Source organism: Bombus impatiens, unplaced genomic scaffold, assembly GCF_000188095.3.
Source record: "Bombus impatiens unplaced genomic scaffold, BIMP_2.2 scf_1417, whole genome shotgun sequence".
Lineage (NCBI taxonomy): Eukaryota > Metazoa > Arthropoda > Insecta > Hymenoptera > Apidae > Bombus > Bombus impatiens.
Window position 1 is genome coordinate 173080 of NT_177836.1, and position 16370 is coordinate 189449.

At 34.2% G+C, this 16370-nt stretch overlaps 3 protein-coding genes across 10 annotated transcripts in view; 1 reads left to right on the forward strand and 2 right to left on the reverse strand.

Moving 5' to 3' along the window:
• The window catches only part of LOC100741997 (apyrase), an 18756-nt gene extending 14655 nt beyond the window's left edge, over window positions 1-4101 (reverse strand). Inside the window, exon 1 of the mRNA XM_033323975.1 lies at window positions 4083-4101. The gene's annotated coding sequence lies outside the window, so the exon portion shown is untranslated. The remainder of the gene's footprint in view (window positions 1-4082) is intronic.
• Window positions 1-15053, forward strand: part of LOC100742117 (protein 5NUC) — a 17287-nt gene extending 2234 nt beyond the window's left edge. Inside the window, exons 2-8 of one of the 3 annotated variants that reach the window (XM_003493918.4) lie at window positions 4033-4447; window positions 9658-10135; window positions 11385-11616; window positions 11709-12308; window positions 13682-14119; window positions 14223-14412; window positions 14515-15053. In XM_003493918.4, the coding sequence (XP_003493966.1) occupies window positions 9966-10135; window positions 11385-11616; window positions 11709-12308; window positions 13682-14119; window positions 14223-14412; window positions 14515-14711 (1827 nt within the window). In that variant the 5' untranslated portion in view covers window positions 4033-4447; window positions 9658-9965 and the 3' untranslated portion in view covers window positions 14712-15053. Of the gene's footprint in view, window positions 1-4032; window positions 4448-7687; window positions 7856-9657; window positions 10136-11384; window positions 11617-11708; window positions 12309-13681; window positions 14120-14222; window positions 14413-14514 lie in introns of those variants that run through there. The other 2 variants (XM_012392375.3, XM_012392374.3) reach the window with 2 other exon arrangements.
• A 152-nt stretch (window positions 15054-15205) lies between these two features.
• LOC100742236 (SET and MYND domain-containing protein 4) overlaps window positions 15206-16370 on the reverse strand; it is a 4698-nt gene continuing 3533 nt past the window's right edge. For all 6 annotated transcript variants that reach the window (XM_024371523.2, XM_012392369.3, XM_033323972.1 and 3 more), the window contains 2 exons: window positions 15649-15792; window positions 15206-15569 (listed from right to left, as the gene is read on the reverse strand). In XM_024371523.2, the coding sequence (XP_024227291.1) occupies window positions 15324-15569; window positions 15649-15792 (390 nt within the window). In that variant the 3' untranslated portion in view covers window positions 15206-15323. The remainder of the gene's footprint in view (window positions 15570-15648; window positions 15793-16370) is intronic.

The window sequence follows — 16370 nt, forward strand, 5'->3', positions numbered from 1 at the left end:
CATTTGCTTGTTTTGCAAATAGATGTACTTAGTTTAACATTCATTACTACGCATATATTACGTCCGTTTAATAACATGCTTAAGTAATGCTGCTGATACAACTGGCATTTCAGATATTCCGATAAGATGACTAAACACATAAAACAAAGGCGGTTCCAGAGCAAACATCGTTATTTAGAACGAAGACACTTTCAATGAGAAAGAAACACAGGTGGTATTTTAATAAAGATGAATGTGTTGATCATACAGTCACGAATAAATCAATTTGCGATGATCTTATTCTTCGTAATCGCCTTAGCTACATAAAATATGATATTATAGCAATTAAGTTGAATCTTGAAGAACAATATACAGCAATGAAACCGATGTAATTATTGCAAAACCTTGTGTAAATGTTAGGTAACTTGACAACGTCTGTCATTTCAAATTTTGTAATTTTATAAATTTTTAATCGAATCAAGAAAATTCTTTCGTGTTAACAATTACCTTAATGCGCGCATCGATATTTTAACGATAAATGTATGCTTAATATCAAACGTTAACAATTCAGATTTATATTCTGCTATTTCCATAAAAACGTAATAAACGTTGGTTCGATTATTAATTTACGATTAATTTCTCAGGTAAAACTCGCATAGTGTTATGGACGATAATGTACACTGGCAAATTCAATCAACAGAAATTCGATTAAAAGTAATGTAAAATCCGTGTTTTCGCGTATTCCTCATGCAAATATATATGTACGTATAATGTATATCAATGCAAGAACGCAAAGCTTTTTACAGTCCCGCTTTACTATCGATAAGAACGCTATCAGCAGGCTTCACAATCGTCAACGTTATCGTTACTATTATATATTTACTTGTTATTTTTTCTATTATTTCTTCGTTACGCCCAAGCAACCGACGAGGTCATTTCCTTTGAACGTCACACTTCCAATTCATCGATTTTCCTATCATACTCAACTGTCATTTTCGAGATAATCGTATTGATGAAATATGTGCATATACCCTAATCGAAGTTAGCAAATGCAAATCATACAGGAAAAACATGATGCCTCCATACCTGGTGACTTGTTTATCACTTTTATATGATTATGTTACGTGGTTAACCAATTTGACCGACCGAGAAAAAATATCTTAATGCGACATACAATTGAAAAATAATCTGACAGATTCAAACGTACCAAATTGAGCAATCAGTTTATTCTCGTATTAACTTTCATGATAAAATTTATAATTTATAATCTTTAAATAACTTTCATAACGTTATATGCAATACGATACGATGAATATTTCGTTTAAAGAAATTGAAATACATCGAACAAAGATTATGCAAACATACACGGGCAGCATTTACAAAGATCGGAATATTTATAGAAAAAAAATTCTTCTGCCATATACAACTACAAGATACTGATAAAAATTATTTAGTACGATGAATATTTCGTTTTGAAAAATTATAGTGGATCGAACAAAAGTGAAAGATGCTGGAATATTGCTTTCCTGAGGGAAGACCAGCACGCGCAAAGATGCGCTTATTCTTACGAATCTTTTAATTGCTTCTTTGCAAAAGACGAGAATTCAGTCGCGATCTTCAACCATTCTCTGTTCGCCTCTGAGAGACAAAGTGAGAAGAGACGAAGTCAAAAGAGAAGAAACGTCGCTAGTCGATGCCGCGCATCCTGGCGCGATGACAAAATCGTTCTATATTCGAGTTCTGACCATGTCGCTTAATAAAGCCGCGTCTGTGATCGAGTAACGATCCGCAAGGCGAATCTTCTACCGGAAAATGAGTGCATCGTCATCCTCGTGTACCGTAATTCGCGATAAGGTGCTATTGATGCGCTTGTTTGATCACAAAGTGGCATTACGTAAACACAGAGAAGTTCTCCTTGACTCTTCGATATAATTTCGAATTTCTATTAAAATGGTAAAATTTCGAAACAGATGAATGCAAGTTATTCAAGTTCCTGTTTAACGTTGTCGAAGTGACAGGAAATGTGAAGAAATACGAAAGAAAGACAGAAAATGATCCGAAGCGTGACGACTCTGTGTGAAATCTATTGACAAATCATTTGGATTTTCGTTATCTCGAGATTTGTTAAATTTGATGAATAATCAGATAATGAGATAAAACGGCCGTTATTTCTCATCTAAGCCGTACGATGAAAGAAGATGGTGTCAGAAGCTATTATTCCTTCCAAAATTAAGAAATGAAAAAATAGTATAGAACAGAGATATTATTCTATATCTATAGAGACGATAACACGAACAGTGGGAGAGATATATCTTTAATAGAGTGGAAAATTTTTAATACTCGACATAAAAATACGCGAATTAGTGATATTATCGCAGATTTACTCTACAGCCAGAAATATTTTCGTATTATCGTATTATCGTATTATCGTATTTCGTATTTCATATTATCGTATCGAACGACGTGACGCTTTATCATGGGTAAGATCGTATTCATACGACAATTAAGTTGAGAATAATCGGAGCAATTTTTATAAAGGCCATGTGCCAACAGAATAGATACGCTCGAACGCTGGTCAATTTATTTCATCTTCTATTTTTATTCCATATATATTTCCATTACATTTATACGTTATGCATTGTGCATAGTTTATGATCACGTTGCGTTCACGAGGTAAAGTCAAATGTGAACGTATATATTTAGCTCTGAAAAGGAATAAAATCAAGACGATCTCGACTACCTCTAATCGATCAAACAAACTCGTTTGCGAGTCTGCCATTGAACTTTAAAAGCACCAACCGACCAGCTTGCCAAAAACTACAGCGCTGAACTGACACAATCGATCGTTCGTTCGAAAGGAAGGTACTAAGAAATTATGTAGTATATATATATCGGAGATGAAAAGACATCGGGGCCTTACCTTTAGAATTTTTGGGAAAATCCCCAATACTTTAGTCTAGACTATTTATTATAGCTGTACTTAAATAATGAAACTTAGAAGTAGTTGTTATGATTCAATCCGATTGTGTTTGCCCGAGATTTATGACAGTGGGCTTGGGCACGAGGTAACACAACTGGTCTGAACGTAGCCACGGTCACGGGATGAACGTCTTTACCTAACAGAGAAGTGCCAATATTATGGGACACTCGTTGTATTAACAATCAAACCCCGGGCAGGAACAATGTCGCCGCTACACGGAACTGCCTAGCAACGGCGGCTGGAATTTTGTTGGTATCCCCGGCCAATATATAACAAAACGAACGCGATCGTAAGGAGAGGAAAGTTTTTATCAGTCTTTTATTCTTGCGATCACCTTGTCGTCACAGCAAATGTTACTTTGTGTTCCAAAATATATTCTACGTTTAACAAAGAGTTACCCCGTTGACCGTGGATTCGTTATTGAACCTAAGAACATTGTCATTAACATCTCGAGTGTCTAATCATCACGGTTATTTGTCAAACCGTGTAAAAATCATATTTATACCAGTAAATATAATCTCTATCGTACAACAACGATGGCTAATTCGTTACGCGCCCCTAAACCTAACGATAACCCGACATATATATTTGGACAATTTTCAAAGTTTCACAAAAACAGCACGCTAAACTATTATGCTAACGATTTTTATATTTTCCAGCTCTAGCAAACAAATTTTAACAGATTGTTTTTAAATTAAATAATGTCATACGCAATATTCGTATTCAGTATTCAAAACGTTAAAGCTTTATGGTATCTATCGATAAATAATGTATCGGCAATTTGTGAATTCTCTTCGTAGAATAACAACCATCATTACGATTCTCAGTCTCTAAACTTCTAACTGCTCTAACTTCTAACTTCTAGCTGCCTACGAGAATTGGAAAGTTAGCCTGTTAATCAAGAAGATCAAGCTAATTAGATCGCCACTCTCTTGGCCATAATAATCCCCTTATCTAATTTCACATTTTTAAGAGTCAGGATCGATCCAACCGAAATTAATTTCTCCCTATCAAATTTGAATTCCGTGATTCTAAGAATCTCTCGCCGAAAGACAACCGCGCGCAATTTACAGGTGAAAATTAAAAACTGCCAAGATACAAGAAAAATCCAAATTTCACGCACATTCGTCGTTTATCGTTCACCGTTCGCCGCACGTCAAACAGATTTTTCCAAAAGCTGCCTTCCCGTCTTCTCCGCGTCGAGGATGAACCACGTGTACTCGGCAGAATTTACCACCGTCTCAACCGGTTTGCTCTGAAATCCACGAGCCGGAGGAGTAATTCGTGGATGGATCGGGGGACAAACGGAGGCGGCTCGAGGTTTTCGGTCGGCGATCGTGTTCAGTCGACGTCGGTCGCTCGGCAAAATCGGTTCGTTGGCGGAAACGCAACTTCATCGCCGTCGTGCACTCGACGTCGTGCTCGAGTCAGCCGTGTGATCGTTGTGTAACCAGCTGCCAACTTTCATCGCACAGAGGAGATCCATCGGTGAGTGATTGGCATCAGGATCTCTCCTCGTTATGAGGAGTGAGATATTTTTAGTTCGACAGTCAAATACATTCGAATAAGCGCGCTCCGGATGCCTGATCGTTCCTCGATAGATCATTCTTCTTTAAATCCCTTCTATCGAGTACAATATACGACAAAATCGTATTACGTGTTCGAAAGGGGTGAAAATTTGGAAATTTGTTGAACAATGGCGCAGGTGACAGGTGGTACATGGACATCGAGTGATTTGTGAAAATTTATTATTGTCACAGCCACGTCGTAAGACGTAGTACGTCTTCGGATCCTTTGAAAATTTCGTTCAAGTGACTCGTGATTAATGCCAATCGATCATGTGGCTCGACGCGATACGATTGGTGCGGTATTTTTATTATCTTTAGTTAAAATATCTAACTAGCATGTTTTTTTTACTTTTCAAGGTACAAAAAGCGGCTTAATAAAATCTTTGTGTACTTACCGTAGGAATCTTTAATAAACAGATTAGCATTTGTCAGGATTAGATTATCAATTAGATCTTTGTCCCAATCGATATGATGGGCTTCAGATTTTTATCTTTCGTGATTACTGAAAACATTCAATGTTTTCTAACAGAATTAACGTGGAATTGTATCTAGGCAGAGTTTACGTACACATATTTATTTTTATAATCTTGTATATATAATACATTTAGATAGATCTAGTATTATATGAACAGCACACAGAAGGAACATTACAAGTACATTTTTATTAATTTCTTAATTTCGAACAATATATTTTTTTTATAATTCAGAAATATAAGTTTCCTGAAAATAACTAATAAATCTATGAAATTTTATAAACAATCGGGTGAAGAATCATTTTTTAAATGTTCCTGTATCGTGTATTGATAGGACGTAAAAATACACATTAAATTCTACAATCAATTGAGATGACAGTTTTGGGAACATAGAATTGATTTTTAAATTAAAAAATTGCTTATTTCTTGTTTGCGTAATCTTTGTATGTATAGTTAGAAACGAGCCCCTTTGATCGCCACATTCACTTTGTTGCGAATTCTCAACTAAATAGCGATCGGTCAGGTTCAACCGATCGATTGATATCGCGAACCTTGAATGAGATTAACGCTCGAGGTGAAGGTAAATTAAATATATCGAGTATTAGTATGGTTTGGCAATTTATTTGCACTTTTAGTATATAGGAACAATACGACGCTCTGATGAAGATTATCGTAGGATGTCGTTACTCCTCCCAACAAAAGCTCCGTTTCGTCCTTATATCCTGACTTTCCGTCCCCGGGTTTTCCATAGATTAATTGTACCCTCGTCTTTTAGCCCCTTAACACGTTTTCAAAGAAATCTTCATCAGCAGTACCAAGCGTTCTCTGCTGGGTGCTCCCATCGATATTTTAGTAATGCGAGTCGCTCAAGTGGTGGTCTCAAGAATGATTTCTCGTTTCTTTTGTCTCCATTCCTCACCACTTTCTACAAAATCAGTTTGAATCTTGGCCGAGCAACGAACGGTATAACTTAAAATCTCTGTCCTAATTCGTTACAATGTCGAGAAGAAAAATTGAAAACTTCTTTCTTAGTTTTACATTCTAAATAATTTTTTTAATAAACCATTTTCATATTACTTTTATAACAATTCAACAGTTTTATTATTATGGAATATCTTTTCAAATACCTACGACGATCCTTCGCAAGTAGTCAAATAAGCGATACCCGAATATGGGTTACGCAGTCCCACCAGAAACTTTGCTGACAACCGAATACGGGTGTCGTGGCAGTCAACGTGTTAATGAGGTGCGCATCGTGAAGTTTACAGCTTGGGGAGGTAGGCAATTCGAATTTTCTCGAAAAAGGCAGATGTGTTGTCCGAGTCATAAACTGACCGCGACTTCAAATCCCGAACACATCTAACAATGATAAAGAACACCCTTTATCACTTGTCATGAGGCATCACACACGTCTTTATTACGCTTGAATATTTTAAGATCTTTAATCCAATAGTATGCTTGTTGTCGTAGACGCTTGTCGAAGTTCTTATCAACCGTGGTTTTAATGGCTCGTTGTTAGTTTAAGTTGTCTCGCGATTCGGCAAAGTATAACGCTTTATATTTTAGATTCGCGAAACTTCTATATTTGAAAATTTAATGATAGATTCTATTCGATGATTCGACGAGAAGATAAACATAGTCACATGTAGCTATGCTATCCAGTTTTTTAATCTGTAGCAATTAAATGAAATAACAGAACCTTCGTTTGTTCGAATGGAAATCAGTTCTCATTGAACGGAACTCGATGAGGAAATAGAAAACGCGAAGTAGATAGACATCTGCCGTATTTAAATCGTATCGAGTGATACGAAGGCCATTTCATTCAGAAGTTACGTTCGTTAAATTAATACAAACCGGGTATAGTTGATCCATTTTTTTCAATATGAGGAAGTACAGCGTATCAATTAGACGTGAAACAAAACGAAGCCGCGTAATTGATTTGTCATTGTCATTTTTCTAATGCAACGCCAAATAACTCGTTATGTAACCGTATTTATCGCAAGTGCCACCTTTCTAAGTCCTAAATGTTAAACGCTCATAGCTAATTGAGGCCAATCGTTTCCTCGTATACATTTGTAGGAAATACATTTTACATGTGCGTTTAGAGGGAATTTGAAAATGCGGAATTGCATAAAATGCAGATGATAAATGCGCAGAATGTATGTAAAATATTCAACATGTGGTACTTTGTACAGTGCTTGGTAGATAGAGCAATTTTCTACACAGTCTGTACTTTTTTACCTATAAGTATTTTCAAACGTATGAATTTGCATAAAAATCTAACAATCTAGTAATAGCAGTCGTACCAAAGCGTGCAAATTAACGATGAATTAATAATTAGAAGCAACAGTCGCTACCTACAGGCTACAGTGCTAAATTGCGTTTTCCTCTTACCTTTTACTTTACTTTTGAAATTGTCAAATTTGTTGTTTCAGTATCACCGGTTGTATTATATTTAGTAAAAAATTAAGAAACTTATTTAGTGTTTAATTATATATGTATTTATAATTATATAATTATATATGTGTAGTTATATGGCGTAATGTATATAAAAATGATATAATATATTAATTGTATAATAATTATATAACATAAATACTCAATAATCGTTTTAGAAAGAGAGGGAGATAATTTATTGTAATTCCAGCCTCATACAATATTCCTTATCAGCACTCCACACCATATCTCTGAAAGTCATTTTAGTCTTAGACCTTCTTAAATCTGATGTACAATTCAGAAATTGAAGAATTTGAAGATAAACAACTTGTTGGCGGAATTCTACAAGGTTTTACAATAACAAACATCAATAGTAGCATTACATATTGGCTTTCAGAAATCAGTTTAATCCGTCATAAGTAATATCGTTTCTTATTTTACCTTAGATAATGCTAATGCTATTTTATACAGTCTTCTCCCTTTGTTTCTTAGAAAGCAGCAATCAAATATTTTCATATTAATAGAATTTATAAAATGTGTCTCGGTTAGAAAATTGCATACTATGAGAATTTTAAAAAGCCAGCACAACTAAGGATATTTTTAAAAACATTCGTGAAATACAGGACGTGTTCTAAGCGTGACAAAATATCGAAGACTCATTTTTAGAAGAAAATCGTTCAGTAAAAAATTCAATGGTAGTAGGCAAATAGAATCAGCGTTGAATGTTTGACTCAAAACTTCGAGAGAAAAATAGGGAAAAATAGGGAAAGATCATAGAAACCGATGATTGAAATTGACGATTAGAAATAAACGTCAATAGGTTTTAATTCTTTTCGCTGTAAGTTATTAATCAAAAACCGACGTTACTTATAGGATGGCCTAATATTATTACACGTAGCCGCGATAATTGTAGAGGATAAAATCATTGCAGATTGATTTGCCCGTAATTCTGTAATCAAAATGCATCATGTCAGAAATATACCAATACCCGAATACTTTTGAGCGGTGGTGTATATTACGCATAATGCGTGTGAGTGGAATTTTTGCTTACTCGCGACAAAAAATCTCGGCATGCGTGAAATAGAAGTATAAATAATAAATACATGCCGACGAGGTACCTCAAAAAATGTCAGGTATCGTTAAACAATTTCTGGATCCGATAATGCAATCAATACCTGCTTTGTCAGCGGCACAACTTGCAGCACAGACGGCTAGAAAATTTCTATCGAGCTTCGTCTAAATTCTGTATCGCAAAATTAAAAGTAGGCAAATTAGCTCTTCTGCGATCTTCGAATTTTTTTCTCTCGATCTCGCTTTCGCCTCGGTGAGAAAAAGAAATTGTCAATGTTTTAAGAAATCATTATCGTACGATTATCGAAACGGTTCTTTCGTATTTCTCTCGAACTCGAAGATCTTCGAATATGCAAGAATTTAACGAAAATGCCACGCTTTTTCTAAGGTAGAAAAATATGCATCGGTTGAAAACAATTCAGTCAGAAGACAAATAACAGAATTCGATAGTAAAGCATTCACACGGATAACCGGAATACACGTAATTGATTATCGAAAGGATATTTAAGCCATTTATCGTTGTGCAAGGAATGTTGTGCAAGGAAATTATATTCACCCGTATCGTGGATGACAGTATGCAATTATTGCCTCATCGTTCATCTCGGTAAACTACTTTTTTAAGTCCTTTACCTTCTTTTCGCGACTTTCCTCCCAAGTACCCTCGATCCAGCTGATTCATCATTAACACTTTCACGCTCGATAAAACACGCGATATAGTTCGACGAGTTATTAATTATTCGTTATTATTAATTAAAAACTAATATTAATTAATTCGCTAAACCATACATGAATCTGTCTTCGATAAAACTGGTTGCAAATTATAATACGTACGCTATGTCCTCGTTACAAAACCATCCTAAAAATTGTGTCTCCACTATCAACGATTAGGCTCTAAGATTTTTTGCGTTTATGATAAAACTATAAGTACGCAAAATAATATTTCCGAGGAACACATGATGGATGATTTATAACAGTCCTCAGGAAATGTAAGATCGTTAAGATAGTGGAGATTGTTTCTCGTTACGTGAGTATTCTGCGCGGTATTCAACGAGAAGTAATTTAACGACAAAATCTCGTTTACAATAAAAATTAACGAGCTAGACGATAGCGGATAGTCACGATGCATCTTTTTCTTTTCTTCGTTTAATAGAAAATCCAGACAAAGGATCCTGGCGACTTCCTCGAAAACGAGAAACCTAATGATCCAGAAAATGAATGGATTGTCTTAAAACGAAACGGCTGATCGTTAAAACGAAGGAGAAAAACGGGACAGATAATAGAAAAGAAAGGAATATTAGTCAGCGATGAAACTACGAATCGGACAAGGTCGCAATTGGTGAACCAATTTGTCCCCTTCCTCTCCATTCTTTCTGGCTGATAGCCACCACGATACCCAAGTCGCTTGCCTTATTACATTTAAAACAACCGGTTAACGGAACAGTGTGAAATTGGACGAGAATGCAGCCGAAGCGTGAACAGCCGTGTGACAAAATGCTCGTCGCTTGGATCATGATTACGACCGTTCTGGCGTTCTCCAGTGAAGTCCTCGGCAACCCTATGCCTACGGAACCCCAAGAATCTGAGGGACTCACCCTTCGAATCGTTCACACCAATGATATGCATTCGAGGTAACTGGTTTTTATATCCTTCTTCCGCTTCTCTTTCCTTTTTATTTTTTTTTTTTTTATTTTTTACTTTTTACAAAAGGAGAATTCAAGAGGAAAGATATCTTTGATTTTCTAAAGAATATATGGATATCATAAAAGGATACGTTTCGTATCTTTACAGGAGGAAGAAATATAGAAAAAGAAATGCGTACGTATATTCTGAATTTGTTCAAATTAATAGTTAGCCTGATTATTCATTTTTATCACAATTTCTTACTTTTCCCTCTTTCTTTATTTTCGTTATTTAAAAAAAAAAAAAATGAACGAGTAAAGATAAGAAACATCTACAGTCGTGAATTGTCTAATAGTAACAATCGTCGGAAATTATTCGCTTTCGCCACAACGTTTCCCTGTTATCAGATTTATCTTTGTAAAAATCGTTCTATAAAAAAAAAGGAATAAGATAAGAGATTGATTTTATCGCGATTAGTCGACTTTTATATTGATTCGAACAGCGGAGACTCTGTAGTTTTCGCAATTAAAAGAAATAAGATAAAGAAATAGATGTTGCGAAAAGTTTTCAAGATGCACAGACATCGACTAGCATTCTTATCGCCGTATTTCTCCATTGTTTCACTTCGATCATCCCATATTATGTTCGTCCATCTTCTAAAAATTTCCAGACGTGGAAATACGAATAAGATGCGCATTTGCGTAAATATCCCCAGTCTAACAGTCAGTTTGTTTCTCGCGGATTGTCGCTATTTATTACGTTTAGTAAGTTTTTCAATACGCTCCATCGCAAGTTATTTCGGCTAAATATTCAAATAGTCAAAATATCGGCACTACGCGATCGCAACGCATCGACGCTAATTACGAACAACGTAACGATAACTAATACTCCACGTGCGATTTAAACGTTAGTTTTCACGTTAATTATCCAGCGAAATACCTTCACGTATGAAGGCCACACGAAAGAAAATCAGTTTGTTTTCGCAATGATTTTCTAATTTCGATGATACTCAATATCTAGAAAGTAATGTGTTTTCGTATACTTGGTATTATATTCCACTGTTTATCACACCACTAATAACGAGTCGAGTAGCCTGTTTTCAAACGCAGATTACTTATAAATTATTCATAACTGAATCTAGCCAATTACAAGACAAATTAGACTATCAGCTTGATTCAGATACATCCTTTTAACTCAAACAATTAACCTGTTAATTTGTCAATTAGCCTAAAAAAATTGCCCGATTAATGTTCACAGATTCGAGCAAACATCAAGATTATCAAGCGTTTGCTCGAAGAAAGAAGCAGAGGAGAAGAAATGCTATGGTGGATTCGCGAGAATAGCTACTCTGGTTCGACAAGCCAGAAACTCGTCGGTCCCATGTCTCTTCCTCAACGCTGGCGATACTTATCAAGGATCTATGTGGTTCAGCGTGTACAAGTGGGAAATTGTAGCCAAATTCTTGAATCTCCTAGCACCAAATGTCACGGTAGAGTATCTCGTGTAAAAATACTTCCGTACTATCCATCCATGCCGTCGATCTTTTATCGTTCTGTATTTTTTTCTGTCATAAAATTACAGAGTTTAGGAAACCACGAGTTCGACGAAAGCGTGGAAGGTTTAATACCTTTCATCCAGAACGCCTCGTTCCCCATAGTCACTTCCAACCTGGACTTAAGCAAACAACCAGATTTGGCAGCCACAAAGTTAAAAAACAGTACAATTCTAACCGTAAATGGAGTAAAAATCGGCGTAATCGGTTATCTAACACCAGATACCAAGATAATTGCCAGAACGGAAAACGTGATTTTCTTAGACGAAGTGGAGAGCATTCGTAGAGAAGCAAAACAATTAAAAAGCCAGGGTGTGAACATATTGATCGCTGTGGGACATTCTGGATTTGAGATGGACAAAAAGATTGGTCGAGAAGTGGAAGATATCGATATAGTGATCGGTGGACACACGAATACTTTCCTTTATAATGGCATACAACCGGATTTGGAGGTACCAGAAGGTTTATATCCAACAGAAGTAATACAGAAAAGTGGACGAAAGGTTTATGTGGTTCAAGCTTACGCTTATACTAAGTATCTTGGCAATCTTACGGTGACCTTCGATGATAAGGGAGAAGTGACTGATATTAATGGCAATCCTATTCTTGTAGATAGCAGTATTGAACAGGTGAGCGTTAAATTTGTATATATATATAACAGAAATAATTGTCATCTACATTATTTGATATCAAAGTCTTATCTTGTAATGAAATTGACAACATTATCGATGCAAATATATATACATGGCATATAACATAGGCATATAAGGTTTATAACAATAAAAAGGCAGCTCTAATATTTTAATTATATTTATTGGAAGAAGAAGGCAGATTTCATATTCAAAAAAACAAAAGTTTATTATTATCAATTTAACCGATGGTTAACTAATTAGTTGATATTTCAAAAAGTAATTTGATTTTGATTGACATTGAATTGATTCTTATTAGTTTTCTCAAGTTATTGAAAAATAGATCTATAGCTCCTTAATGCAGCAGTACCTTTATACACACGTCCCGATAAACTGTACAAGAAAGAATTAGAGATCCCATCTATTGCCATCTATTGAGTGTTTGAACTTAGTCCGAAAATCGAGAAATGTTAACAGGAACATAGAATACTCGAGGAAGTCGTTAAATTTCTAGTGTGATGTCACAGACAAGATTCGCACTATTATATGAGAAAGATAGAAAATAGAAGTTACCAATTCGATTTAGATATGCTCCTAATATATTAGCCCTGTCCATAACAGAATATTATAGACAAGAAAAGTTCATCGCTAAACTGTTCTAAATTCCATTGCATCATATATAGAATGCAATAGTTTTTTATAAAATTTTGTTAACCCTACTATTATTGTTGCCATATGCTATAACTTCTTTGAGAGATATTGTAGAACAATTTTTTGTTAGCAATTATTAAAATAAAAGATTATTTTTTAAGTTATATTTGAATATTAAATAGATGTATCATCTCTACAATGTGATTCTAAAAGTGTAGAAATTATACTTAGAAATCAAGTAATTGGTTCATTTCGAATACCGATTTGATTTTAATCATCTCTATTACTCCCAGTTTTCGACCTCAGAAATTTTATTTTTCCTTAACCAGGCTATAGGAAGTATGTACTAGGAATATGTAACCAGAGGAGATGATTTATATTCTCTGTCTCTCCCAAAACATTTACTTTCCTTGTTCCTGACTTCATTTGAAGGATTTCTATGCTCCTATTAACATATCATGACTTTCAAAATGTACTTTTATAATAATGATTAGACTATGGATTTTTATGCAAATTCATATTCTTGAGAATATGATTAAAAGAGTAGAATCTCCTTATAGATCTTACAAATCCACAGATTAATAATAATTATTGCTTGTTATTATTGAAAAGTCATGTTATAAAATACATTTAACAATGTGCACTTGTCAATTAAATAGAACCAGTAACATCAAACTAGAAATTATACTAATTATATAATTGTTTATTTTGTTTCGTAATAGGCGAAAGATATTTTAAATGAGTTAGAACAGATGAGAGATGCTATCGATAATATTAGCTTAAGAATACTCGGAAAGACACAAGTCCTCCTCGAAGGAGATAGTAAAGTTTGTAGACTAAGAGAGTGTAACCTGGGCAATTTAATCACAGATAGCATGATTGATTACAATGTTGGTGAATATGCAGACCAATCCAGTTGGACGGATGCTGCAATAGCTATTCATAATAGTGGCAGTATCAGAAGTTCTATCACAAGAGGCAATGAAGATAAAGTCACCATGGGTGATGTTCTTAACGTGCTACCCTTTCATAACACTATCCTAAAAGCTTCAATGACTGGAGAATTGTTATTGTCTGTATTAGAATGGAGCGTTTACAATCTAGACAAGGATAATACTGCTAATCTCTTTGGAGCATTTTTGCAAGTTTCAGGACTTCAAGTATGTGATTATATATACATAGCATTCTAGCTATTACTACAAACCAATAATTCAATATTGTTAAACAGTAATTAATCATATTACTTTATTTAAATGACTACAGGTGGTCTATGATTTAACTCAACCAAAAAATTCAAGAGTAATTTCAGTAGAAGTATTGTGTGCATCCTGCAATGTTCCAACATATAACAAACTTGAAAAAAATCGAACTTATAATGTACTTCTGACTGACTTCTTGCAAAGTGGTGGTGATGGATATTCTATGCTAAAGGATCTCAAAACCACATCTCTTGGTACATTTATATAAGTTTTGTTAAATATAATTTTTTAAATGAGTTACTTATCGTTTAACAGGCTGTTTAATAAGCAATGTAACAATGCACTTTCTTTTGTAGGTGTCACTACATCAAATACATTAATGATGTATTTAGAAAAACATAGTCCTGTACATCCTGCTGTTGAATGGAGAATTACTTACTTCAATAATTATTCCCAAACAGTTTGTACCACTTGCAGTGGTACAAATAGTATATACCACTCAATAGGGTTAACAATTTTATTACCAATATTCAGCTGGTTGCTAGCAAGATAGATCCTAATACATAGGATACATTTTGAGGAATTGACATTCAGTATTTTGAAAGTTCATAATTTATACCAATTTTTTATGCACCTCTTACCTTCTTCACTACCTCAAATATATGCTATAAACTGTACCCTTTGAAGCTCAGTAAGAACATCACTGCAGTATCTATATAATTGTTCGGTTCCAATGAACATACTTTAATCATTATTTTAGTTACTATCCAACCTTATCGGCAATTGAACATTATAACATTTGTATGGTTTTACAGGTATTGTATTTTCTCGATCTCTGTCAATTTGTACTTAATAAAAATAATATAATACATATTTTATATGTCAATATATAAAATGTTATTGACATCAAATACACATTGACGTCGTATTCATAGCACATATATTTTTAATATATACAAATATATAATATAAATATATATTATTATAAATAAATATTATTAAATATTAAAACATGTATAGAAATATTCGATGTAAAGAAGAGACAAATAGTTTAAAACACACATTTATTTTTCATACACATTTTTACACATTATTTTACACATTATTTTTATACAAAACATATTAAAATTTTGTTTTGTATAAATTTTATCATATAAGACTTTACTTACAGTTCAGGGATTTCAAACCGATTTCCATTTAAATCATAGACACGCTTCAAAGTTTCTACTACATCATTCATTTCTGTACTTGGCATTGGCACCAATTCATATAGTACTTCAATCATTTTTAACAAATCATCAACAATATGTTTATCCGATATATTTCCTTCTGTTGCAATATCGACATATCTATTAAATTTTCTTAACACATGTCTAATCCTGTTCTTATCTTCCTCCTTCTTAACTAAATTCTATGAAATAATAAATCGCGGAGGTAAATAATAGTACAAAGTAATACTTTAAAATATTCCTAATTAACTAATAACTTACTCTGAAAGATTTTAGATTATAGTATAGTGGCCAATCCTCTTGACATGGTAGACAATTACACTTAAAATAATACTGCTTCAAAAGTTTTTTTTGTCTCACAGCTTTTGGTGTAATAGCATAATGTTGGGTATAAATATCATATAACTTAAAAAGAAGAATAAAAAATTTGTGAACGGCAAAACATTAGTATCACAATGTACTATTTATGTATCACTTAAATATACAGGGTGGTTGGCAACTGGTGGTACAAGCGAAAAGGGGGTGATTCTACGCGGAAAAAGAAGTCGAAAATATAGAATAAAAATTTTTTTTTTTTAATTTTTTCATCGAGACAACGATCTACAGTGAGATCCATTATAACGAGACGTGATAAAGTGCACGCGTACCGAGCGAAAATTCAAAGTCGATTTTCTCGAAAACAAAGCCTCAAACGAAAAATTTTTATTCTACATTTTCGACTTCTTTTTTCGCGTAGAATCACTCCCTTTCCGCTTGTACCACCAGTTAACAACCACCCTGTATATGCGTACTGTTAATTTGTAAATATGTCAAATTTTCTTCGATCAAAATTATTGAGAAGATAACAATGAAATACAAAATATCGTCAGTCGTTCGTAGCATTGAAATGTACTGGGACTTTTCAGCACAAAATCCAAACAGCACGGTAGAGCTGCTTGCGACTCAAACGGTTAATATTGCGTTGGCAACTAAGTGCTTGTGGA